Source organism: Solea solea, chromosome 7 (genome assembly GCF_958295425.1).
Source record: "Solea solea chromosome 7, fSolSol10.1, whole genome shotgun sequence".
Taxonomy (NCBI): Eukaryota; Metazoa; Chordata; class Actinopteri; order Pleuronectiformes; family Soleidae; genus Solea; species Solea solea.
Window position 1 is genome coordinate 1,588,611 of NC_081140.1, and position 27,905 is coordinate 1,616,515.

Below are 27,905 nucleotides of genomic sequence, written 5' to 3' on the forward strand. Positions count from 1 at the left end.
CTAGAATCTCTGCATATTCTTCGGAAATAGTTGGAACATCCAGCTTATCCAGAAATGTCTTTTGGGCCTGGGGATCGTAGTTGATTTGGAATTATATAGATTTTCATAGTATTCCCTAAATTCCCTGTTTATTTCAGCAGGGTCTATTATTGTCTCGCCATTATTATTGATAATTGAAGTAATATTTTTTCTCGTTTGTAACTGCTTGATCTGCCAGGCTAGAAGTTTGCCGGGTTTTCCCCCTTGCTCGTAGAATGTTTGGTTCAGCCTAAGCATACTGGATGCTGCCCTAGCTGCCGATAGTTGTTATACAACAATTCTTTTTCTGCCTCTGGGGTTCTATTCCTATATACCTGCTCTTGAAGAATTTATATTCTGGATTCTAGTTGCTGTCTTTTCTGGCGTAACTCCCTAGATTTGTAATACAGACGGAAAATGCGTCTGTATTTTCCCTCTATTTCTGCTCGATTTTCCAAGATTTGGCATCACCGCTTCCAGACCTAGAGTCGCCTACACTATTTAGGTGCAGTTCTATATTTTATATCAGGATTTTTAGGATTGTTGGCGGAGCAGGGTTGAGCATGACTTACCAGCTCGAGGTCATACCGGAAGTCCCAAAAACGATTATTATTTAGTTGAATGCTCTCAACTGAACACACACCATTTCAATGTTTACAATTCTAGGAAGAAACTGTATTAATCTACACTCAAATCAATCTTTTTTCATCCATTTCAGAGTCAATTTTATTGTAAAGTTACCAAAAAACGTCTACGTGTCTAAGATCTGAGCTTCTCAGGGTAGCTCAAATGGAGAGCTTAGATCAGTCCAGCACTTTATTATTGTTCATCAGTGATTTTGCTTTGAAAAGTATATGAATGTATTGATCTATGGATATGGGAAAAGGAGAATAGAAAAAGACCTTTTTTGAAACAGTTGAATCTTCCTTTAAATACAGCAGCAGGCCAGCCAGGGCTAGCTGCAGTCATGTTTTTGTCCTGTTTGCACAGGGGGGTGTTAGGCTCTAATCCTCACATTCAACAGCAATGTAAAGCATATGTTCCTCATATGCCATCAAAACATCTTCCATCACTTCCAGTCTTCTTCTTCTTGTCAAGTTTTAGCAGCTGAGGTGCATATTTGTCAAGTGCAGTGTAGAAGGAGAATGGTAGACATTGATTGGTGATTCTGTGGAATTCACTGTAGAGCTGTCGCTGCCAAACTATACATACATCATATCTTAATACACAAACCACATGTTTGAATTCTAAATTACTAATTTCTCGCCACAAATGATCTTAAACCTTCAGGTTCATATTTGGATTCTGTCCTCCTATGTTTTGGCAAAATGCATTCTGGGAAACATGCCTTTTGGCCACTGACGTCACTCTCCTTGGGATTGCAAATTGAATTGTGGACTCTTTTTTGTGGGAGCGGGCACAACTTGGCATGAAAATGCTAACCACATGAAGAAACAGCACGTTAGTCTAGTTTGAAAAGTATGGGGATATTAGCTAACAAAATAATGAAATATAGTTGCCTTTTTTTTTTTCTTTAACATAATAATTTCACAAACTGACGTTACTCAGTGTCTAACCCTAAACCCTAACCCTAACCCTCAGGGGCGTTGAACTAATTTTAACACAATTAAGTAATTTTTGCTGACATAAACGTTATTAACTTCTCATTTGGGAAACAGAGATGATTGTTTTTTGTCTGCTGTCCCCACATCATTTTTTTTTTTTTTTGCACACAGCACAGACAGACTGAGCAATCCATGTGATGGGTTGGACCTGCTGCACTCAGCATCGGAATAGCGTGGAGGTTCAGGAGGAGCCCAGTACTGCTGTTTATAGGACAGTAAAACTTTGAAGACTTTCTTAAACTTCTCATTTGTAACACAAATGACTGCATTAGATTGCGTTGCCCCTCTGAAAAAGAAAATGGTGAATCAGATGAGACGAGCACCATGGTTTAACTCCAATACTCGTGCTCCTAAACAGACGTTACGTAGATTAGAAAGAAAATGGCGTTCCAATAACCTAGAGGAATTTTATATAGCCTGGAAAGATGGTTTTGTAGCTTACAAAAAGCCCTACACAAAGCTAGAGTTGCCTATTATTCTTCTTTAATTGAAGAAAATAAGAATAATCATAGGTTTGTTTTCAGCACTGTAGCCAGGCTGACACAGAGCCACAGCTCCACTGAACCATCTATTCCTTTAACACTGAGCAGTGATGACTTTATGAACTTTTTTGTGAATAAAATAACATCAATTAGAGAAAAAATTGATCATCTCCTCCCTCATATTGGGACTTACTCATCTTTTAGCACAAGAGCTTTAGAAGCACCAGGTGCACAGTTAAACAGTTTCTCCCCTATAGATCTCCCTGAGTTAACATCATTAGTTTTATCATCTAAGCCATCAACCTGTCAGTGAGATCCTATCCCCACCAAACTGTTTAAAGATGTGTTTCCTTTAATTAACAGCTCTATATTGACTCAAATTGATCTATCCTTATTAACTGGATATGTGGCCCAAACGTTTAAAATAGCAGTTATTAAACCCCTCCTCAAAAAAGCGACCCTTGACCCAGATATTTTAGCTAATTACCGACCTATATCTAAGCTTCCCTTTGTTTCTAAAATCTTAGAAAAGGCAGTTTTCAATTTTGTGAATATTTGTGCATTAATGGCCTGTTTGAAGATTTTCAGTCAGGTTTTAGATTAAACCATAGCATAGAAACAGCACTAGTTAAAGTTAGTAACGATCTTCTCTTGGCTTCAGATAATGGACTAGTCTCTTTACTTGTCCTGTTAGATCTTAGTGCTGCATTTGACACCATTGATCATAATATTCTACTGCAGAGATTGGAGCAGACTCTTGGTATCACAGGTGCTGCCCTCTGCTGGTTTAAATCATACTTACCTGATAGATAGATTTATTTCTATCTATCTATCTAGTGTGTCTGTGAAAAGTGGTTCTTCGAAAAGCCATAGACCAGGTGCTGTTGCAGGTTTCCTGTGGATTTTGAAAACCTGCCAGGCCTCCAATACTGAGTGGTAAAACAGAGATAGTCCAGTTAGGTCTCTAGAGACTGGATCCAACAAGAACAAATGTTTGTCATAGCCCAGCCATCCAGCTCTTTTCAACAATGTGTAGGCAGTGTCCAACCAGGCCAGTCCAAGGCCGTATAGGAGCTTCTGGGCAGTTTGCAGTCTAAAGGCTGTGATCCGGGCTTGAATGTCCACCAAACCTTGTCCCCCTTCATGGATTGGCAGGTACAGTATTGTGGACCTCAGCCAGTGTTTTCCTGACCAGAAGGAGTCCACCACCTCCCGTTGGATCCGGGTCACCAGGCCACCTGGAGGAGGAAGGACCATCAACTTATGCCACAGGGTCTAGGCAACCAGGTAATTGACTACCAGGACCTGGTAGTCAATTACCAGGTAGTCAATTACCAGGTCCAGGACCAAAAGCCCTGGATCAACTGTGAAGTTCGGTCCATGCTACGTGCACGCTCCGCTGCATTTGCCTCAGGCAGTGCTGAGGACTACAAAAAGGCCAGATATGACCTGTGTAGGTCCATCAGAGATGCCAAGAAGCAATACAGACTGAAGCTGGAGGGTTTCTACTCCACCACAGATTCCCGTCGCATGTGGCAAGGACTGCAGCACATCACTGACTACCAGCAGGGGAACAGATGGGCCACAACCAGCCAGCCCTCATTACCAGATGAGCTAAATGAGTTCTATGCCCGCTTCAAGGCCCTCAACACCAACCAACAGAGAGGACCACTGACCACGGAGCGTGCACAAGACTCACCACTCACCGTGACAACAGCTGAGGTGCGTACAGCTCTGAGGAGAACAAATCCACGGAAAGCAGCCGGCCCAGACAACATCGCCGGGCGTGCCCTCAGGGTCTGTTCATGGGAACTGGCTGATGTGCTTGCTGATATCTACAACCTGTCACTAGCACAAGCTGTTGTTCCTGTCTGCTTCAAATCCACCACCATCGTTCCTCTCCCAAAGAAAAACATTGTGACCTGCCTGAATGACTATCGTCCCATTGCACTCACCCCTATAGTGATGACACACATCAAAAAGAACATCCCGGACACCTTGGACCCACAGTTTGCGTACCGTCAGAACCGGTCCACAGACGATGCCATCAACACTGTCATTCACACCACCCTCACTCACCTAGAGGCCAAGGATACATACGTCAGACTGCTTTTCATAGACTACAGCTCAGTGTTTAATATGGTCATTCCCCATAAACTCTCTACTAAGCTCCTCACTCTTGGTTTGACACCTGGTCTCTGTAACTGGGTGCTGAGCTTCCTCAATGACACACCCCAGTCAGTCAGAGTTGGCAACTGCACATCTCAAACAAGAACTGTAAGCATAGGGACCCCCCAGGGCTGCGTGCTGAGTCCCTTACTGTACACCCTCTTCACCTACGACTGTGTGGCCACCCAGAATAACAACAGTATCGTAAAGTTTGCGGACGATACTACAGTCATCGGACTGATTACTGGTGGGTCGGAGACGGCGTATAGGAGAGAGGTGGCAGAACTTGTGGCCTGGTGTCAGGACAATAATCTCTCCTTGAATGCAGAAAAGACCAAGGAGATGATCATTGACCCGAGAAGGAAGACAGTGCAGCACATACCACTGTGCATAGGTGAGACAGAAGTGGACAGGGTGAAAACCTTCAACTTCCTCGGGACTTACATCAGCGAGGACCTAACTTGGTCTCACAACGCACAGCAAAGGGTTAAAAAAGCCCAGCAGTACTAATAGTTCAAGAGTGATGAGATGGTGATCACTAAAACCAACGGGAAGGATATTTGCTTTGGATAGTCTGTTGATGTAAGATTTAGACAAATAAAAATGGTCCAGTCTGGCTGCACTCACATTGCCGTCCGCCACCCTGAGCCAGGTGTACTGCCTGTCCAGAGGGTATTTAACCCTCCAAGCATCCACTACGCCTGTCTCACACACTAGCTGGGACAGAGCAGTAGCAGACGGAAGGTAAGATTCACCACCTGTCCGATCCATGGAGGCATCAGTGGTGCAGTTCCAGTCACCTCCCAGAACAACACACTCCACTTGGTCACAGTGTTGCAAAAAACATTGAAGGGACAGGTGAGGAACATGAAAACTTGTCTCCTGAAAGACTGGACGTGCTTTAATCTTTCGTCTCTACAACCCAGATTTATAATTTTAAACCCACTCGCAAGCTTCCCAAAACGCTGCAGTTCATGCGCCAGTGCCTCATTCGGAACGAACGACGGCACCCCAGAGATGGTGACCCTGGTGGAGGGCACTGCGAGGGGTGAGACTTGGAGATACGAGCCCTGGACAGTGACACCACTTTCAATTAGCCCCGCTACAAACCTTTCCTCCTTGAGGAAGACGATTACACCATGGTTCATCCTGGAGGCATGGGACAGATAGGAGTGACCAACTGCGTCCCCCACCGCCAGGAGAACCACAGTTAATGCTGGCGTGTCGGACTGCATTGGGTCCGGGCTCAAGACCCACGGGCAGGGTCGCCAGCCCATCCTGGATGGCCAATTATGTGTGGTGGAAGAATAAAAAATATATATAGGCCTATTGCACTAGACACCGGCTCATTGGGAAAATCCTGGTACTCCGGATGGCCAGTCCACCCCTGGACTGACAGGATCTGCCTGCAGACCAATGATTGACACAGGAGGATGACAGGCAGACCCACTACCTTATAATTATTAAAAAAAAAATTCTAGTGCCCGGATGCAGCAGAGGAGTGCAGGCGTGTGTTTGTGAGCTCTCGCTGGTGGTATCTAGCATCTGCCTTTATCCTGATTTAAATTCTCATAACTTTGGTTTGTATGCAAGAGGCGAAGCCATTAAGAACTCTTTTGTATGGCAAGCTACAATTTTCGACATACAAAGCGAAAGAAAACTGCAACACAAACTTCGCGGCACCTGCACGCTGTAACTACGGGAAACATGGCGGACGGGGAAAAGGAAACATCCTTCAGCAAACTTCTCGATGCTATTCAAGAAACTAAAGAGGACCTAACAAAACATATTGACAAGAAAACAGCCGACATACAAACGACATTAACAAAATCGAGTCCTCACTCTCTACGCTGGCGGAACAGGTCGATGAGATACAGATACGAGTGAGTACAAACGAAGACGATATCAAAGACACGCGCGACCGTGTTGACAAAATGGAGAAACTGATAACACACCCTAACCCACATCAAGACAAAACCACAGCAGGAGATCTAACATTAGGATAATAAATGTGCCGGAACAAGCAGAAGGTCATGATCCCATAGGATTTTTGGAAAAGTTTATACCGCAAATCCTGGGTAATGATAACTTCACCTTACCTGTCACCCTGGAAAGAGCGCACCGCATCGGGAAGAAGTCGGACAGACCGCGGCCCCTCATCGTCAAGTTCCTGAACTTTAGAGATAAAGAGAAAGCCCTTCGTCTAGCCAGAAGTAAAGGAGAGATGACATACGAAAACAAAAAGATATCGTTCTATCCAGATTACAGCGTGGACCTGCAGTCCAACACATTACCACGAGTTCCGTGGTAGTGTGTTGTTTTTATATGGATAAGAATATTTACAGATGGGTGTATGTATAAACTGTATATATAGACTGTGTAGGTATATAAATGAAAGGAAATTGAGAACCATACAAGGGAGGAGGGTGGGGGGTGGGATGGGAAAAGTTGTGTAATATTTCTGTTTAGTTTTGGTTCTTCTGATGTTCAAAAATCAAAAAATCAAAAATGTTCATCCCTTTACGGTGTGTCTGTAAGGTTATATATTTGTGTATGTTTCTTTTGTAAAATACATCTTTCAATGTAACAAACTGTATATGCTTGCTACACACTATTAATATCCTGTAAGAGCTTCTGTTAATAAAAACAAATATTGAAAAAAAAAAAAATGTATGTAGGTCCAGGTCAAAGTCACACAAAATCGATTCAGACATGAGAACAAGTAACAAGAGACAAGTGAAGCAGATTGGATCAGTGTCTTCTGATGCAGAAAACACATCTGAAGACAATTACTTAAAAGTTCATTGCTGCCGCCACCTTGCTTCTTTTTTATCGACCACAAAGATTGGACCAAGCTTCGGAAGAGACAACATCTTCACTGGTTCAAAACACTAAACTGGACGTCAGTAATGGCAAAAGGAATTCAAAGCATACATCCACTTTGTAGTTTTGGATTCAAGGAACACAGAGTAAAATCCATCAGCTCTAATAGGAGTGGTCCAGTCATTGTGTGTTCGGGCTACTGCCTCTTTGATGACTGCCCAGTAGAGGTGGATATCGTAGTCCAAGAGGAGTCATCCCTGAAAGCCCTGGTGAAGTTCAGTGGAGTTTTGTGCGCCCCCGATGGGACCAGGTAAAAAGACGGCCAGTGTAAGGCTAGGAAAGGAATGGCCTGTCCCATACCCTTTCTACAAAAATGCCCAGGAGCATCTTCCTAGAGAGTATCGCAAGGATTGATGACACTGTCATGGCATCAGGTTGCAGGGACCATGTCCCTGCAACTGGTGTGATGAAAACTTTGTCATGGAGCCAAAAAATGAAAAGAAGGCGGCATAAAAATTAGATGATCAGCCTACAGAGGATGCTGGAAGAAGAGGAAGATCCTGAGGAAAGGATAATCCAGAAAGGTGGCCTTCCCCAAAAAAGTGTAATGCTGTTTAGTGTCAAAACACTCAATGTCTTCTTTGACAGATGCAAAGAAGACATTATTTATTTTGACGCAACAGGCAGCATTGTAGTGAAGGGCAAAGGCCAAACAGTATTTAATTTTTCCTGGTGTCTGTGGTCACATAACTGATCAAACAACATGGCCCAAAAGCCAAAACCAGGCGGGTTATGTTGATTTGTGATGGATCAGTGGTCCTCCTACAGTCACTTTCGTCAAATTTCCGTGGAGTGAGTCTGCAGGAACTCCTCTGAAGGTATTTCCTGATCGTGAGTGGACAGGCAAAGGATGATGCCATCGGTCTTCCCATCCTCCACAGATGCTTGAGTGAAGTGATGAAAAATGCGAAGGAGCTTGGCACAAAACAGTAAGTGGTGTTTTTATGATAAAATGCTTAAGATTTCAGACATAACAGCATTATGAAATCTCTGACACTGATTTTGCAATTTTCCTTTGTAGTGCCTCCAAACATTACAAGTTGGCGATGCATGTTTTTGGACTGATGACACAAGCATCAAAACTGAGGGAACTAGAAGAACTTGTCATCAGTACCAACATGATATTCTCCAGTTCCCACAGTGGGGAAAATGTTGAAAAGCATTTCAGAAATCTCCAAATGCTGCTCACCAAGGGAGGACCATGTCCTGTGGACTCTTCAATCACAAACCAGGACTATGAGGTATCTTTCACTTTACTGCAACTGTTACATTCTTGGGTTGGATGTAACTTTTTGCTGTTCATTACTCAGAATTTTGAAACTTCAGACACATTTGGCTTTAGCCTCTCAAATATTGCTTTATATATACCGCCGGACCACAGTTAATGCTGGCGTGTCGCACTGCTCAAGACCCGCAGGCCGGGTCGCCAGCCCATACTGGATGGCCAAATATATAGGCCTATTGCGTTGACCGTCCCCCGCTAGACACAGGCTCACTGGGAAAAATCCCGGTACTCCGGATGGCCAGTGATTGACACAGGAGGATGACAGGCAGAAAAAATTCTGAGTTTCTAAGTTAATACAGCATGCAAGTCCAGGTCCAGAAATGTGAAATTTCAGACACATTTGGCTTTTTAAATTCAAGCTTTAGGAATAGTGCTTAGCACTAGAGACAGATAGGCTACAGGTAATAAACAGGTGTGAACAGACCCAGACCCAAAAGTGTATGATACAGGTGGTCGGAAAAAAAGCAGGCTGCATGACGTGTTAGTACCCCATTCATCGGTTTTTGGGTCAGAATCTTGCAGTGTCTAAGCACATTATGAGCTGTCAACTTTGCCAAACGAAATCCTTGTGTTTACGGGCAACTGTTGCTCGGGAAGTAGAGTGGATCCCCAATAACCAGAAGGTTGATGGTCCTTGGGCAAAACACTGAACCCACACTTGCCCCCCAACTTGCCTGTCTGTGAGCAGAGCTATATGAATGTGTGTGGGAAAGGGTGAATGTGACAAACAGTGTAAAAGTGCCATTTACCATTTATATTACAGTTTATTTAGGATAGCCCCTTGAGCATCTTGTTTTAGTCTTACTCTGTCATCTGATGTGTGAAAAACATCACATTTCCACACCCTCCTTTGTCAGCTACTCTGGTGAGTCACCTCCCCTGCACTCTTTATTATTTCTGAAAAAGTCTTACACTTTTTGAAGAGGTGATTTAGAGAGAAGACCTTGACCAGAAAGGTGATGAAAACACCTACTTTCATCCACAAATCCTGTGTTACCGTTACAGAAACACAAATTCTGCGTTATTGTTACAACAGCACAAATACTGCGTCACTGTTACGACACAAATCCTGTGTTACTGTTACAACAACACAAATCCTGTGTTACTGTTACAGAAACAAATCCTGTGTAACTGTTACAGAAACAAATCCTGTGTAACTGTTACAGAAACACAAATCCTGTGTTACTGTTACAGAAACACAAATCCCGTGTCACTGTTACTGAAACACAAATCCTGTGTAACTGTTACAGAAACACAAATCCGGTGTTACTGTTACAGAAACACAAATACTGTGTTACTGTTACAGAGACACAAATCCTGTGTTACTGTTACAGAAAAACAAATCCTGTGTTACTGTTACGACACAAATACTGTCTTGCTGTTACAGAAACACAAATCCTGTGTTACTGTTACGACACAAATCCTGTGTTTCTGTTACAGTGACACAAATCCTGTGTTACTGTTACGACACAAATACTGTCTTGCTGTTACATAAACACAAATCCTGTGTTACTGTTACATAAACACAAATCCTGTGTAACTGTTACAGAAACACAAATCCTGTGTTGCTGTTACAGAGACACAAATCCTGTGTTGCTGTTACAGAGACACAAATCCTGTGTTGCTGTTACAGAGACGCAAATCCTGTGTTGCTGTTACAGAGACGCAAATCCTGTGTTGCTGTTACAGAGACTCAAATCCTGTGTTGCTCTTACAGAGACGCAAATCCTGTGTTACTGTTACAACAACACAAACCCTGTGTAACTGTTACAACACAAATCCTGTGTAACTGTTACAACACAAATCCTGTGTAACTGTTACAACACAAATCCTGTGTAACTGTTACAACACAAATCCTGTGTAACTGTTACAACACAAATCCTGTGTAACTGTTACAACACAAATCCTGTGTAACTGTTACAGAAAAACAAATCCTGTGGTACTGTTACGACACAAATACTGTGTTGCTGTTACAGAGACACAAATCCCGTGTTGCTGTAACAGACACACAAATCCTGTGTTGCTGTAACAGACACACAAATCCTGTGTTGCTGTTACAGAGACACAAATCCTGTGTTGCTGTAACAGAGACACAAATCCTGTGTTACTGTTACAGAAACACAAATCCTGTTTTACTGTTACAGAAAAACAAATCCTGTGTTACTGTTACGACACAAATCCTGTGTTACTGTTACAGAAACACAAATCCTGTGTTACTGTTACAACAATACAAACCCTGTGTAACTGTTACAACAACACAAACCCTGTGTAACTGTTACAACACAAATCCTGTGTAACTGGTACCGAAACACAAATTCTACGTTACTGTTACAACAGCACAAATACTGCGTGACTGTTACGACACAAATCCTGTGTTACTGTTACAGAAACACAAATTCTGTGTTACTGTTATGACACAAATACTGTGTTACTGTTACAGACACACAAATCCTGTGTTACTGTTACAGGAAAACAAATCCTGTGTTACTGTTACGACACGAATACTGTGTTGCTGTTACAGAAACACAAATCCTGTGTTACTGTTACAACAACACAAATCCTGTGTTACTGTTACAGAAACACAAACCCTGTGTAGCTGTTACAACACAAATCCTGTGTAACTGTTACAGAGACACAAATACTGTGTAACTGTTACAGAAAAACAAATCCTGTGTTACTGTTACGACACAAATACTGTGTTGCTGTTACAGAGACACAAATGCTGTGTTGCTGTTACAGAGACACAAATCCTGTGTTGCTGTTACAGAGACACAAATCCTGTGTTGCTGTTACAGAGACACACATCCTGTGTTGCTGTTACAGAGACACAAATCCTGTGTTACTGTTACAGAAACACAAATCATATGTTACTGTTACGACACAAATCCTGTGTTACTGTTACGACACAAATCCTGTGTTACTGTTACAGAAACACAAATTCAGCGTTACTGTTACAACAGCACACATCCTGTGTTACTGTTACAGAAACACAAATCCTGTGTTACTGCTACAACACAAATCCTGTGTAACTGTTACAACAACACTGCGTTACTGTAACAACACCAATCCTGCGTTACTGTTACAGAAACTAAAATTCTGCGTTACTGTTACAACAACACAAATCCTGTGTTACTGTTACAAGAACACAAATACTGTGTTACTGTTACAGAGACACAAATACTGTGTTACTGTTAGAGACACAAATACTGTGTTACTGTTACAGAGACACAAATCCTGTGTTACTGTTACAGAAACACAAATCCTGTGTTACTTTTACAATGACACAAATCCTGTGTTACTGTTACAGAAACACAAATCCTGTGTTACTGCTACAACACAAATCCTGTGTAACTGTTACAGAAACACAAATCCTGTGAACAGGCAAAAATGAAAATCACTTCTCCGTAGGAGAAACTAAACAAGACTATGCTTGACAAAATCAAAATCACTTTTTAACAGAAGGAGAAAAAACAAGACAAGACTTGGCACTGGAGCTTACTAGCAAAGGTGAAACAAACTGGGACTCTGCTGTGATTTCTGCGAGCATAAACGACACACTGCCAAATGACAAGGGAACTGAGGACACTATATAGGGGAGAGGGAATCAAGGGCAGGTGCGAGTGATTACTAAAGGATCACCAGGTGAAGTGCATGAGGGATTTAAGGAAGATGTGTCAAAACAACTGAGGAAACTACGTGACAGGAAGACATGACATTTACCAAAATAAAAGGGGAAGTGAAAATCAAACCCACACCAAAAGTGACATGAACTTAACGTGACTTTAAACCTAAACTAAGCAAAACAAAAGCTATCTAACAAAATACTCTGGCAGCGAGTTTACACTTAGGTCACTGTGCTTTAACAATAGGAATCTGACACGGTTACGTCCCCACTTGTGGCATCCAGGGGAAAAGGCGAGCAACAAGTAAATATTAAACCGGGCGTTTCAAGGAAGAAAAGAAACAGCGATATTTGTATACCTTAACTATTTATTTATAAATAAATCAACGTTAACACAAATCTACTTCCTGATTGAAGCGAAGCCAAGAAAAAACCTAGGGTTAACACTACGGCCGGAGCCCCGAGGGAATAAGAATAAGTCGAAGACGGAGAGCAGCTCATTCACGACCAACAGCACTTCACACTATCTGACAGTTTGGCCCACTGGCCCCGTCTGCTTCCATCCCTGAGGGGTATTCCAGAAAGCAGGTTCAACACACTCTGAGTCTATCCCTGAACTCTGAGTTGACTTACTCTGAGTCGGGAAACTCTGAGTATCCGGTTCCAGAACAGCTGATCAGAGTTAGTTCAATCAACTCTGAGTACGTTAACCTCGAGGTACGCGCGTGCACAACCACTATAAAAAGCCATCATCAATGGAGCCCCGATACCACGAGTCACCATGACAACCGAGACCAAAAAAAAAAGATCAAGTTATTTCAGTGAGAAGGAGTTGGAGATCCTTATGCTGGCCTACGGCGAATACGAGCACATATTTCGCCGCAAGTGTAACACAGCTGCAGCAGCGAAGGAGAGAGAGACCGCATGGGAGAGAATTGCTGCCCGAGTCAACGCGTAAGTTTGAATGTACTATTCCATTGACGTAACATTTAACCGTAAGATCGTAGCATAGTCTATAGTTATGAATATAAGTAGGAATGAAATCTGAGTTTTTCATTTAGGTGCAATCCAACAGGAGAAAAGAGGACTTGGAAGCAGCTAAAAATGAAACATAAAAACATCATTCAACAAGGTAAGGCATATTTTGCTAGGCTATGATTGCACCTCACTTTGATTTATTTTTTTATTTTTAATTGACTTAGGCTATGAAACGTAACGTAAATATTTATTAAGATTGCAAACATTGAGTTCTGCTCAGCGAACAGAAAGAAGGCAGAGGCCCGAAAAACGGGTGGAGGGCCACCTCCACCACCTCTGACAGAGGCTGAGGAGCTGGCTCTCAGCCAATACAGCGGTCGCCCTGTGGCTGAAGGCATCCCCGGGGGAAGCTCATCTGAGCCTGTCACCCCCCAGGACACAAGTGCCTACATCAGATGCAAGTATACACTTATGTCTTTTTTAAAATAAAACTTATATATATATATATATATATATATATATATGTATGTGTATATATGTATATAGCCTACTTTTTAACAAATATATATCCACCCACCCAACAGTTGTGGATGGTGTCATCTGCCTGGTTCAGCCGACTGAAACAACTGTTAACCCTGCAGCTGTAAGTATTCCATACTCAGATCTTGCCTCAGATGGTAGTTCAAAGTATTCTGAAACAGTATCTTTTCCTGCACCACAGGAGGAGGAGGAGGAGGAGGAGGAGGAGGATGATGATGATGATGATGAGGAAACGCTGTCTGCTGCCACAGGGAGAGATCCGGAGGGGACTACTGAAGTGTGTCTTAATATCATGTATAGCTACTGGCACTGCTCTACCCATTCATATTCATTTACATTCTTGAGTGGAATTTGTTGTTTGACATGTACACTGAAGTGATGAGCATAGATAATGGACAAACTAGCACATTCTTGTCCTTCAACAGAACATGGCTGGGCATCACCAAGAGGGTCCATCTACTTCTAGAGCACAGCTTGACACAGTGAGATTTTCGGTCAATACCATGTTAAATCTGTATGTAGAACTGCAGGAATTAAATGTCGTCCATATGTTTCCCAGTTGCCGGTAAAAGAGTTGTACAGGGTGCACCTAATGAAAACCATACAAAAAACTGAGAAAGAAATGGTGTACCTGGACTGGCAAATAAGAAAAACAGACTTGGAAATTCTATTACTTGAACGCCAGTTGAGGTGGGTGCATTGTCATGGTGAAACAGGTGAATATGTGAAATGTGTTAATAGTTGGAACTATATTACAAATCCTGACTGTTGTTTTTGTACTTTTAGGGAATAAAGAAGAACCAAATCACATGTGAATTTGTCTTTTTAATCAAAAGTGATTTCGGGCAATTAGGTCCCTTACAGCCCTTCCATCCTGAACATCTGCAGGGATGGGATGGTCATCCTCAGCGTCATTGATTTGTACGGCAGGGTGTTGCTCTCCTCTAATAATTGCAATATTATGGAGAACAACACATGCCACAATGATGTCACATGCCCTCTCTGGGGTGACCCTGAGCTTACGCAGGCACTGGAACCGGGATTTGAGTATGCCTATGGTCATCTCAACCCGGGCTCTAGTCCTGCAGTGGGCCACATTAAAACGTTGTTGGGGCCCCGGCTCAGGGTCAGGGTAAGGGGTCAACAGAGAGGGCTGGCATGGATAGCCTCGATCTCCCAGCAGGTAGCCATCAAACTCTCCTGTAATTATAGAGGACACATTTGAGTGCATTTAGAAAGGGAGACCAAGAACATTTGTACAAAGCTTTAGCTTCCTTACCACGTGCAAATCTGTTGCTCAGACTACACTCCCGGTAGATCCGGGAATCATGAACTGAGCCAGGCCACTTGGCTTCTACATTTGTAATTAGTGAAGTTGCATCACATATGATCTTTACAGTGCAGAGAATGACATGAGTTAGTTGTATTGTAATGTATACATTTTCATGTACATATTTTTTAAGGTAGTAGGTCACATACCTGGACATTGATGCTGTGAAAGGATTTTCGATTCACATAGTCCCCTTCATTTTGTGTAGGTGCAGTAATGGGGATTTGTGTCCCATCTATGCACCCTATCACATTTGGAAGGCCTGCAAAATGACAGCTAATTAAGCTACTGACCCCACTCTGAGGCCGCAGCAGAATGTAGGCCTATATCATAATTTCAAATAACAGAATATATGATTTCTACATCAGTCACAACCTGCAATCCTGTGGAATTCCTCTTTGATGGTGCGAACAGGTTTGTGTCCGGGGAACACCACCATCACTGGTAACAGGCGTTTCAGTGCGAGGGTTACCTTCCTCACAGCTCTACACACTGTTGCCTTTCCATAATGCTCTGCATCCCCGATGTTATACAGAAAACTGCCGTTTGCAAAAAAACGTAGCGCTACGCATAAAATTTGCTCTGATGTGAGTGCTCGTCCGCGGTGTGTGAGGTTGGTGATATGTGGCCGGAGAAGGTTATTGAGATAAATGATACTGTTTGATGAAAAGCGGTAGCGTTCGAAAAGAAAATCCTCGGGAAATGATAAAACGTCTAATCTGGGTCGGAAGATTCTTTCACGACGTAACGCATTTCGAATCAAAACGGCTTCGATGTCGATTGGATTTCGCAAGAATGGGCAATCCATGTCTAACTGCTTTCTTCGTGTGGGAGAAGACAGGTAGAAACTCTGGGTTTTTTATAGTAAACCTGCCAGCGAGCAGGTTATGTTCACAGAGTAAGTTACCGCAGTAACAGACCCAGAGTTTAAGTTACCTCTCTTTCTGGAACGGATAACTCAGAGTTTCCCTCATCTCAGGGTTAACAAACTCAGAGTTCTCACATAACCCGCTTTCTGGAATACCCCTCTGCAGCTTTGAGACAATCCACCTGATTGCCGGTGGCACCTGGCGCAGGACACAAAAGAACAGCAAAAACATATACACACGTAACACCCCCTCCCATAAGTGCAAACTAATAGTTTGCTACAGTAAACACTATGAACAACTCTGTTATCACCAACATGCTACACAGAATTATTATCTTCTTTCACTTTTTCTTTTTGTGCTCCTCACCCACGGGACAGGGCATCAGCCACCACATTGTCGGTCCCCTTCTTCTGTTTAATCTCAAGGTTGTAACCTTGCGCCAACAGGGCCCAACGCATCAGTCGCTGGTTGTGGTTATACATTTGTGTTAGAAAGACAAGAGTGTTATGGTCTGTGTATATAACCACGGGAGATGAACTGGCACCAACATACACTTCAAAATGTTGAAGTGCAAATAGCATAGCTAGGGTCTCTTTTTCAATGGTGGAGTAGTTTATTTGATGGTGTTTGAACTTGACCGAGAAGTAACATACTGGATGACACACGTCACCCTCCCCATCCTGTATCAGCACAGCACCAGCTCCTGAAGCACTCGCATCAACCTCCAGCTGAAAAGGACGAGAAAAGTTAGGCGCAGCCAGGACAGGTGCACTGCAGAGCCTCGAAGGCATACTGACACTCAGTACTCCATACAAAAGGAACCTTAGGACTTCACAGACTGGTTAAAGGATTAACTACTACAGAGACATTTTGGCAAAAACACAGGTAATAACCAGCCATGCCTAAGACACGCCGTAATTCACACCTTGACGTGGGAACCGGATAGGACAGCACGGCTGAGACCTTAGCATCTACGGGCCGGACCTGCCCGTGGCCAACCTGTTTCCCCAAGTATGTAACCGTGGCTTTACCGAACTCGCACTTGGATAGGTTAAGAGTCAAGGCCGCCTCTTCAAGTCTCTGAAACACTTCCGTCAAGCTAGCAATATGACTGGCCCAATCGGCCGAGTACACGACGACATCATCTAGGTAAACATTATAGTTCCTAGCACTAGATACATTAGACGCTGAAACATGGCAGGCGCATTTCTCACTCCAAATGGCATAACTGTATACTGTAGGAAGTGGTCTGGGGTTACAAAGGCCGAGATCTCAGAGGCTCTGGGTGTTAATGGAACCTGCCAGTACCCTTTCAGCAGATCGAGCTTTGTAATAAACATGGCTGGCCTAATACTATCGATACAGTCCTCCATGCGAGGCAAAGGAAATGAGTCTGGCACTGTAACTGCGTTAACCTTGCGATAGTCGGTACAAAAGCGTGAGTGCCATCAGATTTAGGAGCCAGCAAACAAGGGGAACTCCAAGGACTACAGCTAGGTACAGCTAACACCGTTTTCCAACAGCTTCCTTTTTCATTAGCTCTCTTTTGGCTAAAGGACAACGGTACGCATGCTGTTTAATGGGAGACGCACTACCAACATCGATGTCATGTTTTAATACGTTGGCGCTAGATGGTACTGTGGCGACACGAGGGTTATTACTATTAAATACTATTATTACTCCAAATACCGACAACGCCACCTTGGGTTATGGCCCAAGGACCAGTAGTAAAGGTCAACTAGTACCTTCAGACAAAAAGACACTCAGGTTCGTTTACTCAGGGAGGGAATGAGACGGAGTTCAATGATCATGTCTAACAATTTTATTCTTAAAACAATCATGAGATTGGCACTGTAACACAAAAAAGAAAAGAGCCCAACTAAAAGGGGGATGTAGTCTGAGGCTTACCGGCTGGAGGAGGGGTTTGGTAGGGGAAGTGACATCCAAAAGGAAAAGGAGGACACCCCACACACACACAGCAAAAGGTGACGTGTAAACAAAGAAAATCTTAAAAAGGGATCACACAGGACCACCACCACCCAGGAGAACCACCACCACCCCCGTCGGCCTTCAGCACTAAGGGGAGAGGAAAACACAATTATACGGGCTCAAATTTAAGGAACCAAATATAAATGATCGATTGATAAACTGAGAAATGTTAAATTATATTAATAAATCAACCAAACACAAGAAACAAAATAGTCTCTGGCCAGAGATATCAACTCAACAATTAACCAGTTTGAAATCAGATTGATCATATTATCAACATAAATTCAACCATTAAACAAAGAGTAAATAAGTAAACAATTAAACCAAACCTTGCCAGATTGTACACTCTCTCACACACGCACACACACATAAACACACACATATAGTTCACAATCTTAGCGAGTGGCTGAGAGTTCGGGCAGACTCGTCGCATCCAGTTCGAGTTACAGCCACACATACACATACACACACACACACACACAATGCAATCACACGTAGCAGCGGTAAACAGGCTGACCACAGGCGGCCGACCGGATCGGAACCAGGCCGTCGGAGCAACAGTCACAGAGCAACAGGACAGCGGCAGAACAGCGGCGACGCAGCGGCGACGCAGCGGCGAAGCAGCGGCCAGATAGCCATGGTTAATCAGCTGTGTTTACACTTGGAATTGGCGTTAGCCTTAGCGTTAGCCTTAGCGTTAGCGCAAGCGTTAGCTTTAGCGCTAGCTTTAAAGTTCCAGTTATAAGTCCGGGTGCATTGGCATCCCGTCCAAAGAGGGAGAGGGGTGAAGAATTCAGGCGTGGCAGGGAAGACAGCCACCATGCAGCACACAACCAGCAGACTGTTAGAGGGAGAGGAGCGGAAGAGGAGCTTAGCCCCTGGCTATAGCAGCAAACAACAGAAGCATGTCATCACTCACCAATGCTCTGGTTGCGGCAATAAACACCGCCCCGACTGATCGGCTCGACCGCGGTGAAGACGCCGGATCTACTAGGGAACGACGGTTTTAATTGAATGAAACACGGACGAATATACACAACACAGCACGGCAATATGTGCTTACCTGTGCTCGGATGCTAGCGGCACATACAACGACCCGGAAGCGAGAGATCAGGAGGAGGGACACAGCCTACTTTTCTCCCCTCGGTAAGTGCAGTGATTGGCTAATAAGTCAGAGGGACCGGGGTGCAATCAACCAAACTAAATCAGTGGTGCCTCATACCACTACAGAACATCACTAAACAGGGACGGATGGGAGCGCATCAAAGAAACTATATCTCGTTGATGATCTACAGGGAGATAGTTCAAATGGGTGTCTATTTTCGCCAAGAACTCTGTGTTAGACAGCCTACCACTCTGCTGATCACTTCCCAGTACAGCCAACCCATCGTCAGGCAATGATTCCACACAAACCAAGGAAGTAGTTGTTTCACGAGGGGCAGCAGTCTCCAGAGTTTTTTCCTGCGCCCTCTGGTTGGCCTCTCTGGAATGATAGGATTTAAGCATGTTAATGTGGCACAACCGCACCTTATGTCTGCGCTTGTGTGTGTGAATGACATAGTTTGTATCGGACACTTTGCTTTTTATGACATATGGGCCTGAAAAACGGGCAGTAAGGGCAGAGCCAGGTGTCGGTAACAGCACCAGAACTCTCTCACCAGGTTCAAACTCACGCTTAACTGCCTTCCGATCAAACTGTTCTTTCATACTCTCCTGAGAGGAGGAGTGCCACTTTAGCCAGCGCAGAAGCATTATGTAAACGCTCCTTACATTGTGATACAAAATCCTGAACTGTAGTCTGTGGAGAAATATTACACAAGAACTTTTCCTTTAACACTTTCAGTGGGTCACGCACATTGTGCCCGGACACAAGTTCAGCAGGGCTGAACCCCAGGGACTCCTGTTTGGCTTTGCGGATGGCGAACAGTGTAAAGGGGACACCTTTATCCCAGTCTCTCTCTCTCTGTATTATGACAGTATTTACGCAGCATGGACTTCAGCGTTTGATGCCAAGGCTCAATAGCCCCCTGTGACTGTGGATGATAAGCACTAGAGACTGAATAGGTGATGCCTAAAGCATGCAAGGTTTGTCTAAATGATTTCGACAGAAAGTTGGTTGCTTGATCAGTCTGTACAACTTTTGGTAAACCAAACATGGTAAAGACTTTAATTAACACCCGTGTAATGGCAGGTGCAGTGATTTTTCGCAGTGGAATGGCCTCAGGAAAACGAGTGGTAACGCACATTACCTTTAACGAAAACTGGTTACCAGACTTTGTCCTCGGCAACGGACCAACACAATCGACCAATACACCTTCAAAGGGTTCACCAACAGCAGGAATAGGATGTAAAGGGGCTGGAGGAACAACCTGATTTGGTTTCCCCACCACTTGGCAGGTACTACATGTTTTGCAGAAGCGTGTCACTTCCTTCTTCATTCCTGGCCAGAAGAAATGCTTCAGAATACGGTCATGGGTTTGTGAGCTTTTCCCACTCACTGGGGTTCGGGAAGGACGAGGAGGCGGCGTTGAGGGAGCAAATATACCGGTTTATTGTCAACTGAAAACAATCAACCAAACAAAACAAAAGAAGTCAGCTGTGGCTGCGATGTCAGCGCTCTGCTGCGCTGCGCTGCTCTGACTCTCTGTGTCTCTCTCTCTCTGTGTGTCCGCGTGAGGACCCAGTCTACTGCAAGAGACCAGAACCAGGTTACAAACATGCTTATATCGTTGACTAATTACCTGATTCTGTCCAGCTGTCTGATCACCGGCTGAGCCACTCCTTCCTTTCCTCCAGCAGCCGTCGCTCTAACCAAGCCCCACTGCCACATACCCCCACCGCCCGACTTAGGCCGGGAACCCGCCGGCCGCAAGCCCACTCCCCCCCCCCTCCGCAGAGCGGGAGAGAAAGTCGGCCACGGCCATGCGGTTCCCCGGCCTATGGATCACCTTGAACCGGAAAGGCTGTAAAGCCAGATACCAGCGAGTGATCCGCGCGTTGGCATCTTTCATGCGGTGGAGCCATTGGAGCGGGGCCTGGTCCGACCAGAGGGTGAATGGGCGCCCCAGGAGATAGTAGCGGAGGGCACCGACCGCCCACCGTATGGCGAGGCACTCTTTCTCCACCGTACTGTAGCTCACCTCCCGCTGAGCTAGCTTCCGGCTAATGTACAGTACGGGGCGGTCGACCCCCTCCACCTCCTGGGACAAAACGGCCCCCAGCCTGCTGTTCGAGGCGTCGGTCTGCAGGATGAAAGGGAGAGAAAAGTTAGGTGTGTATAAAAGTGGCTCCCCACAGAGGGCTTGCTTAACCCTCTCAAACGCCAGCTGACACGGCTCCGTCCACTGGACCGGATCTGAGGCACCTTTTCGGGTCAGGTCGGTTAGGGGGCTGGTCAGCTCCGAGAAGGCCGGAATGAACCTCCTATAGTAACCGGCCAGCCCCAGAAACCTCCTAACCTCTTTTTTGGTCTTGGGTCTTGGGCAGGCTGCAACCGCTGCGGTCTTTTGTATCTGTGGCCGCACCTGCCCTCCCCCCAAGTGGTACCCCAAATACCGTACCTCCCTCCGTCCAACTGCACACTTCCCTGGATTGGCCGTGAGCCCCGCCCTCCTCAGGGACTCCCGCACTGCTCCCACCTGCTGCATATGCTGCTCCCAGGTCTCACTATGAATGATGACATCATCCAAGTAGGCCGCAGCATATGCAGAGTGAGGCCGCAGCACCCGGTCCATGAGGCGCTGGAACGTGGCTGGGGCCCCGAACAACCCAAATGGAAGCGTGACAAATTGGTACAAACCATACGGAGTGGAGAAGGCCGTTTTTTCCCTGGACTCTAGCGACAAGGAATCTGCCAGTAGCCCTTGGTCAATTCCAGTGTCGTAAAAAAGCGAGCCGTGCCCAGCCGATCCAGGAGTTCGTCGACCCGGGGCATTGGATAGGCATCGAATTTGGACACCTCGTTGACTCTACGGTAGTCCACACAGAACCGTATTGACCCATCAGACTTGCGTACAAGAACAATGGGGCAACACCAGTCACTGTTGGACTCTTCTATTACTCCCATCTCTAACATAGCCTGAAGTTCTGCCTGAACAGTTTTCCTCTTATGTTCCGGCAGGCGATAGGGTCGTGAACGCACTGTCACACCCGGGGAAGTTTCTATGTGGTGGTGTATGAGGTTTGTGCGTCCCGGCAGGGGAGAGAACACGTCGGCAAACTGCCGCTGCAACGAGGCCACGTCTGCTCTCTGGCCCGGCGAGAGATGATCGTCAACGGGGACCGGCGCCGACCTGTTTAATTTAGTCACCTCCGGTCCCAGCTCATCTCTCTCAATCACCGTGGTGGCCAGAGAAACAGACGCCACCTCCCTCCAGGCTTTGAGGAGGTTAAGGTGGTACATCTGTGTTGCTCCACCCCTGTCAGAACGCACAACCTCATAGTCAACATCCCCCACTCGCCGTGTGACCACAAAGGGCCCTTGCCACTTGGCGAATAATTTGGAGCTAGACGATGGTAGCAATAGAAGCACTTTATCTCCCGGTGAAAACTGTCTAAGTTTAGCCCCTCTGTTGTACAGCCGCTGTTGACGTTCCTGGGCCTGGAGCAAATTCTGCCGTGATAACTGACCCAGTGAATGGAGTTTTGCTCGCAGGTCCAGTACGTGCTGTACCTCATTTTTACTGGTGCTTGGACCCGCCTCCCAGTTTTCCTTAACCAGGTCCAAGACACCCCGAGGTTTCCTGCCGAACAGGAGTTCAAAGGGCGAAAAACCCGTGGAGGCCTGGGGCACCTCCCGCACTGCAAACAACAGAGGGTCCAACCATTTATCCCAATTACGACTATCCTCGTGTACGAACTTACGAATCATGTTCTTTAGCGTTTTGTTAAACCGCTCCACCAGGCCATCAGTCTGGGGATGGTACACACTAGTCCGGATTGAGCGGACGCCCACTAATTCATATAGCTCGCGTAGTGTACGTGACATAAACGATGTGCCCTGGTCAGTCAGGATCTCTTTCGGGATCCCAACTCGGGAGATGACCTGAAACAGTGCCTGTGCAACACTCTTCGCCGAGATGTTGTGCAAGGGTACTGCCTCGGGATATCGCGTTGCATAGTCCACTAGAACTAATACAAAGCAATATCCCCGTGCGCTCCGGTCTAATGGCCCGATGAGGTCCATGGCAAGCCTATCAAAAGGGACCTCCATTAATGGTAATGGGCGCAAGGGCGCTTTTGGGGTGGCCGGAGGGTTGACTAATTGACATTCGCGGCAGGATGCACACCACCGACTTACATCCGCCCGAATGCCCGGCCAGTAAAATCGGGCCATGATCCGGTTCAGTGTCTTATCATATCCGAGGTGACCCGCCATGGGGTTGTGGTGAGCCGCCTGGAAAATCGTTTCTCGGCGGCTTTTTGGGACTAACAACTGGGAGAGCTCTTCCCCTGTTCGAGCGTCACAACTCACTCTGTATAAACGGTCTTTAACGACAACAAAGTAGGGGTGAGAGAGTGCTGCGTTAGGGTGAACCGGACAACCATCAATTTCCATCACTTGGTCAAAGGCGTGGCGGAGGGTCTCATCCCGAGACTGTGCTAGGGGAAAATCTTCCATGGGCGCCATCTGTGCCCCCCCCCCCCCAGCAGGGTCGGGATGCGGCACCTCCGCCTCACCACTAAGGACAGCACATAACTCACATTTCCCTGACTTACGTGACCGCACCCTCATGGTTTCACCCTGCTAAGCTCGTAAACCCCGGCCAATTTGTTCCCAAAATTAGAGGGTGCGTGAGGCGAGTACTAACTCCAGCCTTTACTCTATGTTTTTTCCCTTTAAAATAAATTTCCAGAGCCACCACCGGATAATCGTGAATATCCCCATGCACACACCTCACCCTCACCCACGATGCCTCTAACAATGCCCCCGGTCGAACCAAGCGCTGATGGATCATGGTCTGTTCACAACCAGAATCCAGCAGAGCTTGATGTGTACCCCCTTGTATACATACCGGTATACGGTACGTCCCTTCCGAACCGGGGGAGGGGGCCGGTGGCCCGGCAACCCGAACCACTTGCCCCACTTCCATGAGCGGGCACTCCGCTCTGATGTGGCTGGGCTGCCCACACCGCCAGCACACCTGCCCTGGCGTCTGAGGAGCCCCCCGGGGTGCCAGGTGATCAGACGCGTAGGCTGGGCCCTGAGGGAAAGACGGCAGAGGGTAATTAGACGACCGGAGCGATGCATGCTCCGGCTGTGTGTGTGTGTGTGTGTGGGTGTGGTGCAGGAGCCGATGCCGCTGGGAACCTCCTCCTCGGGGCTGGAGTGGGACGGCTGGCAGGGATCGTCGCTGGCCTGGTCTCCTCCCTCATGCTCCGCCGGGGAAGAGAGAGATGGTCCTCCGCGAGGACGATCGCTGCCTCGATGTTGGCCGGGCGGTGGCACTGGACCCAATTGGCTGTGGACGATGGTAACCCAGCGATGAACTGCTCCAGCGCCACCTGTCCAACGACGTCCTCAGCGGAGTGGGTCCCCGGCTGGAGCCAGCGCCTCGCTGCGTCCAGGAGCTGCTGCGCGTATGCAAAGGGGCGCCCGGCTTCTTCAAAGGAGAGCCCCCTGAACCGCCGCCGGTGTCCCTCCGACATACTGCCCAGCCGGTCCAGGATGACTCTCCTCAGCTGTGTGTAGTTGTGGCGCGCGGCCGCCGGCAGGCTGTGCGCGGCCAGCTGCGCCACGCCGGTGAGCAGGGGAAGAAGCCAAAGCGCTCTCTCCTCCTCCGGCCACCCACACGCCTCCGCCGTTCCCTCGAAGATGTCCAGGTATGCCTCCGGGTCATCTTCCGCGGTCATCCACTGCAGGGCGACGGCCGGAGACCGTCCTCGACCGGGCTCCGGGTCGGCGCCGTGGGCAGCCGGGCGTTGCAGCAGCTCCCGCAGGAGAGCACGATCGTCCCTCTGTGACGCCGCAATGTCCGCGAGGAGCTGGGACTGCTGCTGCTGCAGCGTGGTGGTGCTCTCCTGCATCGCAGCGAGGTGCTGAAGGGCCAGCGACAGCGGAGATTGTCCTTCCATGTGTCCCTGTTCAGGCGCCACTGTGAGCTTTTCCCACTCACTGGGGTTCGGGAAGGACGAGGAGGCGGCGTTGAGGGAGCAAATATACCGGTTTATTGTCAACTGAAAACAATCAACCAAACAAAACAAAAGAAGTCAGCTGTGGCTGCGATGTCAGCGCTCTGCTGCGCTGCGCTGCTCTGACTCTCTGTGTCTCTCCGTCTCTCTCTCTCTCTGTGTGTCCGCGTGAGGACCCAGCCTACTGCAAGGGACCAGAACCAGGTTACAAACATGCTTATATAGCTGACTAATTACCTGATTCTGTCCAGCTGTCTGATCACCGGCTGAGCCACTCCTTCCTTTCCTCCAGCAGCCGTTGCTCTAACCAAGCCCCACTGCCACAGGGTTTTAGTGACACCAAGGTGACCAGACCAGGGATGGTCATGAGCTAACTCTAGTACATGCTGCCGGTATGCAGCTGGAGTCACTATCTGACACACTGAGCCACAGTCACTAACTGCATTGGTTTTTCCTAGTGGTGAAATCCATCTCCGCATCAACACCCCGTCATCTAAGAAAAATGACTGACCTTCAGTACATTTATTGACATCCTCAACTGCTGCAAAACATTTTCTCACAGAGGGGTCACCTGACTGGGAGCTGATGAGCGCCTCACGCGTCAGTGGCAGCACATGAGCAGCAACAGGTTCTGTCCCACCTTCACATTTTTTTAGGCCTCCAGCCCAGTTCTCCTTTTCTCCCGTAGGTGGCAGCCTGTCCTCAGATACTGCAGAAGCAAAAACAGAGTCAAATAGATCGACATCCTGAGCTTGTTTTCTGGCCTGCCCCCTAGTTAGCACGCTAACTGAAAATACGTCAGGGTGACACTGGACCAGATCATCATGTCTATATTCTGCCACAGGGTTGTCAACGACTTCGGGTGATGGATATACTTTACCCCCAGCTATGTCGTTACCCATAATAAATCCAACACCATCGATGGGGAACGAAGAACGGACAGCTACCCGGAAGAAACCAGTTTTAAGGTTAGATTGGACATGGACGCGGTGAAGAGGGGCAGGTACAAACCCCATCCCGATACCTCTTACGACTGCGCTCGTGTCACAGGCAGACTCCGCACTCAAGGGCAGTACAGTGGAAAGAATGAATGACTGGGAGACACCAGTGTCTCGCAACACTGTGACAGGAAGCTGATCATCCACCTTTCCTGTGAGCGAAACAAATGCAGGGAAAATGAAAGGTTTAAAACACTCATCAGGTACTGTTTGAATGGGGGACGGTGAACAACTGGTTACTGTTCTTACTAGCCCCACACCCTTGGGCTTTGAAATTGCCACCTTTTTAAAAAAAAAAAAAAAAAAAAGAAATTGCCGCCTGCTGCAGTCCGCAAATAGATGGTCAGCTTTATGACAGAAAAAACATTGCTTATCTGCCTTAGATGCAGAGACTGATGTACTAAAACGTGGAACATGCGTGTCACTGAACCTGAAAGCAGTTTCATGTTGAGTAGGGGAATCGTGCCTGATAAAGGTGCTTTTGTGGGTAAGGGCGACAGTTCGTTCCGGCACTCGGTTTTTAAATTCCTCTAACAACATTAGCTCACGTATTGAAGTTATCTGCCTTACAAGATGAGCACCACCTGTCAAACAGCATCCCCTTCTCCCTGGCAAAGTCAGCGTACGTCTGGCCTGCTGTTTTTCTAAGACCGTGGAAACGCTGCCTATACGCCTCAGGCACCAGCTCATGTACCTGTAGTATCATGCTCTTTACTTTTTCATAAGAGAGGCTATCCTCCACAGAAAGAGAAGAGCAAGCTTCCTGAGCTTTACCCGTTAGTTTGCATTGTAACAGTATCGCCCACACATCCTTCGGCCAGTGCAGGGCAGCAGCAATGCGCTCGAACGCACCGAGATAACATTCAACTTCGGACTCTCAAAAGACGGGGACCAAAGAAATGTTTTTACTCACGTCAAATGTTGCAGATGACGAAGATGGCCGCGCACCAGACCACCAGGGGTAAATGTTGAAAATGTCTCGCTGCCGCTCAGTCGCTTCCGCCCCCCAAGCCTCGGAGCGCAGCTCCCTTGCGGACTCGGCCACAGTCGCTGGTAAACTACACACACCCCCTTCCACTAATCACTAAATCAGCTTTCCTACAGTTGTCTAGTTGACTCAGCGTAGGCTTCGCCACAAACTCCTCCACACTAAACGCTGACTCGCCATTACGTCGGTAGTAGCGTCTAGCCGCTAGGGTAAGCAATGAGCAAATTAGCGTGTACTCCCCTCACTTCGTGACAACCGTCAGAACCATTCACGCCGGATGCTACACCCCAAAACAAACAAACAAACCCAGCCTTACAATAAACGAACATCCCCCAGATCCTACCTACCAAAAACTAACCTGTCTGTCTTCTGGAGCGTGCTGGGCTCAAGGCGACTTGAAACGCAGAAACATCGGCGGCCGGAGCCCCGAAACGCCTACCCCCGTCGGGGAACTTGATCCCCGCCCAGGATTTGCTCCGAAATTAAAAAAAGCAAAACAATAAACAAGTGTCCGATGGAAGGGTGCCGTGCAACCCAGCTGGACACTTCTGCCTAACTGAGGGAGTTGTTGTTGTACAAATAGGTAAGGCTAGATTGTGCTTACACCGCCGTCAATACTGACTGCGAACCACCGGAAGTGACTTACCGCCTTCAAAACAAAATAGTCTAAAAAAAACTACAAACATCTTTACTAATTTCTCAAAACAAAATTAGATCACGGACGAGCCCCCAAAATTGTTACGTCCCCACTTGTGGCATCCAGGGGAAACAAGCGAGCAACAATTAAATATTAAACCGGGCATTTCAAGGAAGAAAAGTAAATCAACGTTAACACGAATCTACTTCCTGATGGAAGCGAAGCCAAGAAAAAACCTAGGGTTAACACTACAGCCGGAGCCCCGAGGGAATAAGAATATGTCGAAGACGGAGAGCAGCACACAGTTCTCGTTCACGACCAGCAGCACTTCACACTATCTGGCAGTTTGGCCCACTGGCCC

General features: G+C 46.6%; 1 protein-coding gene and 2 long non-coding RNA genes across 4 annotated transcripts; 1 reads left to right on the plus strand and 2 right to left on the minus strand.

The window, feature by feature from the left end:
* Nucleotides 1–12,657: 12,657 nt before the first annotated feature.
* Nucleotides 12,658–14,046, plus strand: LOC131462459 (uncharacterized). 2 transcript variants are annotated; one of them, XR_009240883.1, is made up of 4 exons: nt 12,658–13,216; nt 13,343–13,523; nt 13,647–13,705; nt 13,793–14,046. It is a non-coding gene; the product is annotated as an uncharacterized LOC131462459 (long non-coding RNA). The 2 variants fall into 2 exon arrangements; XR_009240882.1 differs by having other exon boundaries at nt 12,658–13,038.
* A 385-nt stretch (nt 14,047–14,431) lies between these two features.
* On the minus strand, nt 14,432–16,283 carry LOC131462813 (putative nuclease HARBI1). Its single transcript, XM_058634349.1, has 5 exons — nt 16,172–16,283; nt 15,941–15,999; nt 15,082–15,255; nt 14,882–14,993; nt 14,432–14,802 (listed from the first exon to the last, which is right to left on the minus strand). Exons 1-5 carry the CDS (start codon nt 16,281–16,283, stop codon nt 14,432–14,434), a joined length of 828 nt encoding a protein of 275 aa, XP_058490332.1.
* Nucleotides 16,284–17,449: 1,166 nt separating this feature from the next.
* On the minus strand, nt 17,450–18,930 carry LOC131462457 (uncharacterized). Its single transcript, XR_009240881.1, has 3 exons — nt 18,854–18,930; nt 18,710–18,777; nt 17,450–17,877 (listed from the first exon to the last, which is right to left on the minus strand). It is a non-coding gene; the product is annotated as an uncharacterized LOC131462457 (long non-coding RNA).
* Between the last annotated feature and the right edge of the window lie 8,975 nt (nt 18,931–27,905).

Coding starts and splice junctions, on each gene's coding strand:
- LOC131462813 (XM_058634349.1), bottom strand. CDS start 16,283: ATGTATAACCACAACCAGCGACTGATGCGTTGGGCCCTGTTGGCGCAA. Junction 16,000..16,171: donor GGTGGCTGATGCCCTGTCCC/GTGGGTGAGGAG, acceptor GTCCTGCGCCAG/GTGCCACCGGCAATCAGGTG. Junction 14,803..14,881: donor GAGCAACAGATTTGCACGTG/GTAAGGAAGCTA, acceptor CTATAATTACAG/GAGAGTTTGATGGCTACCTG.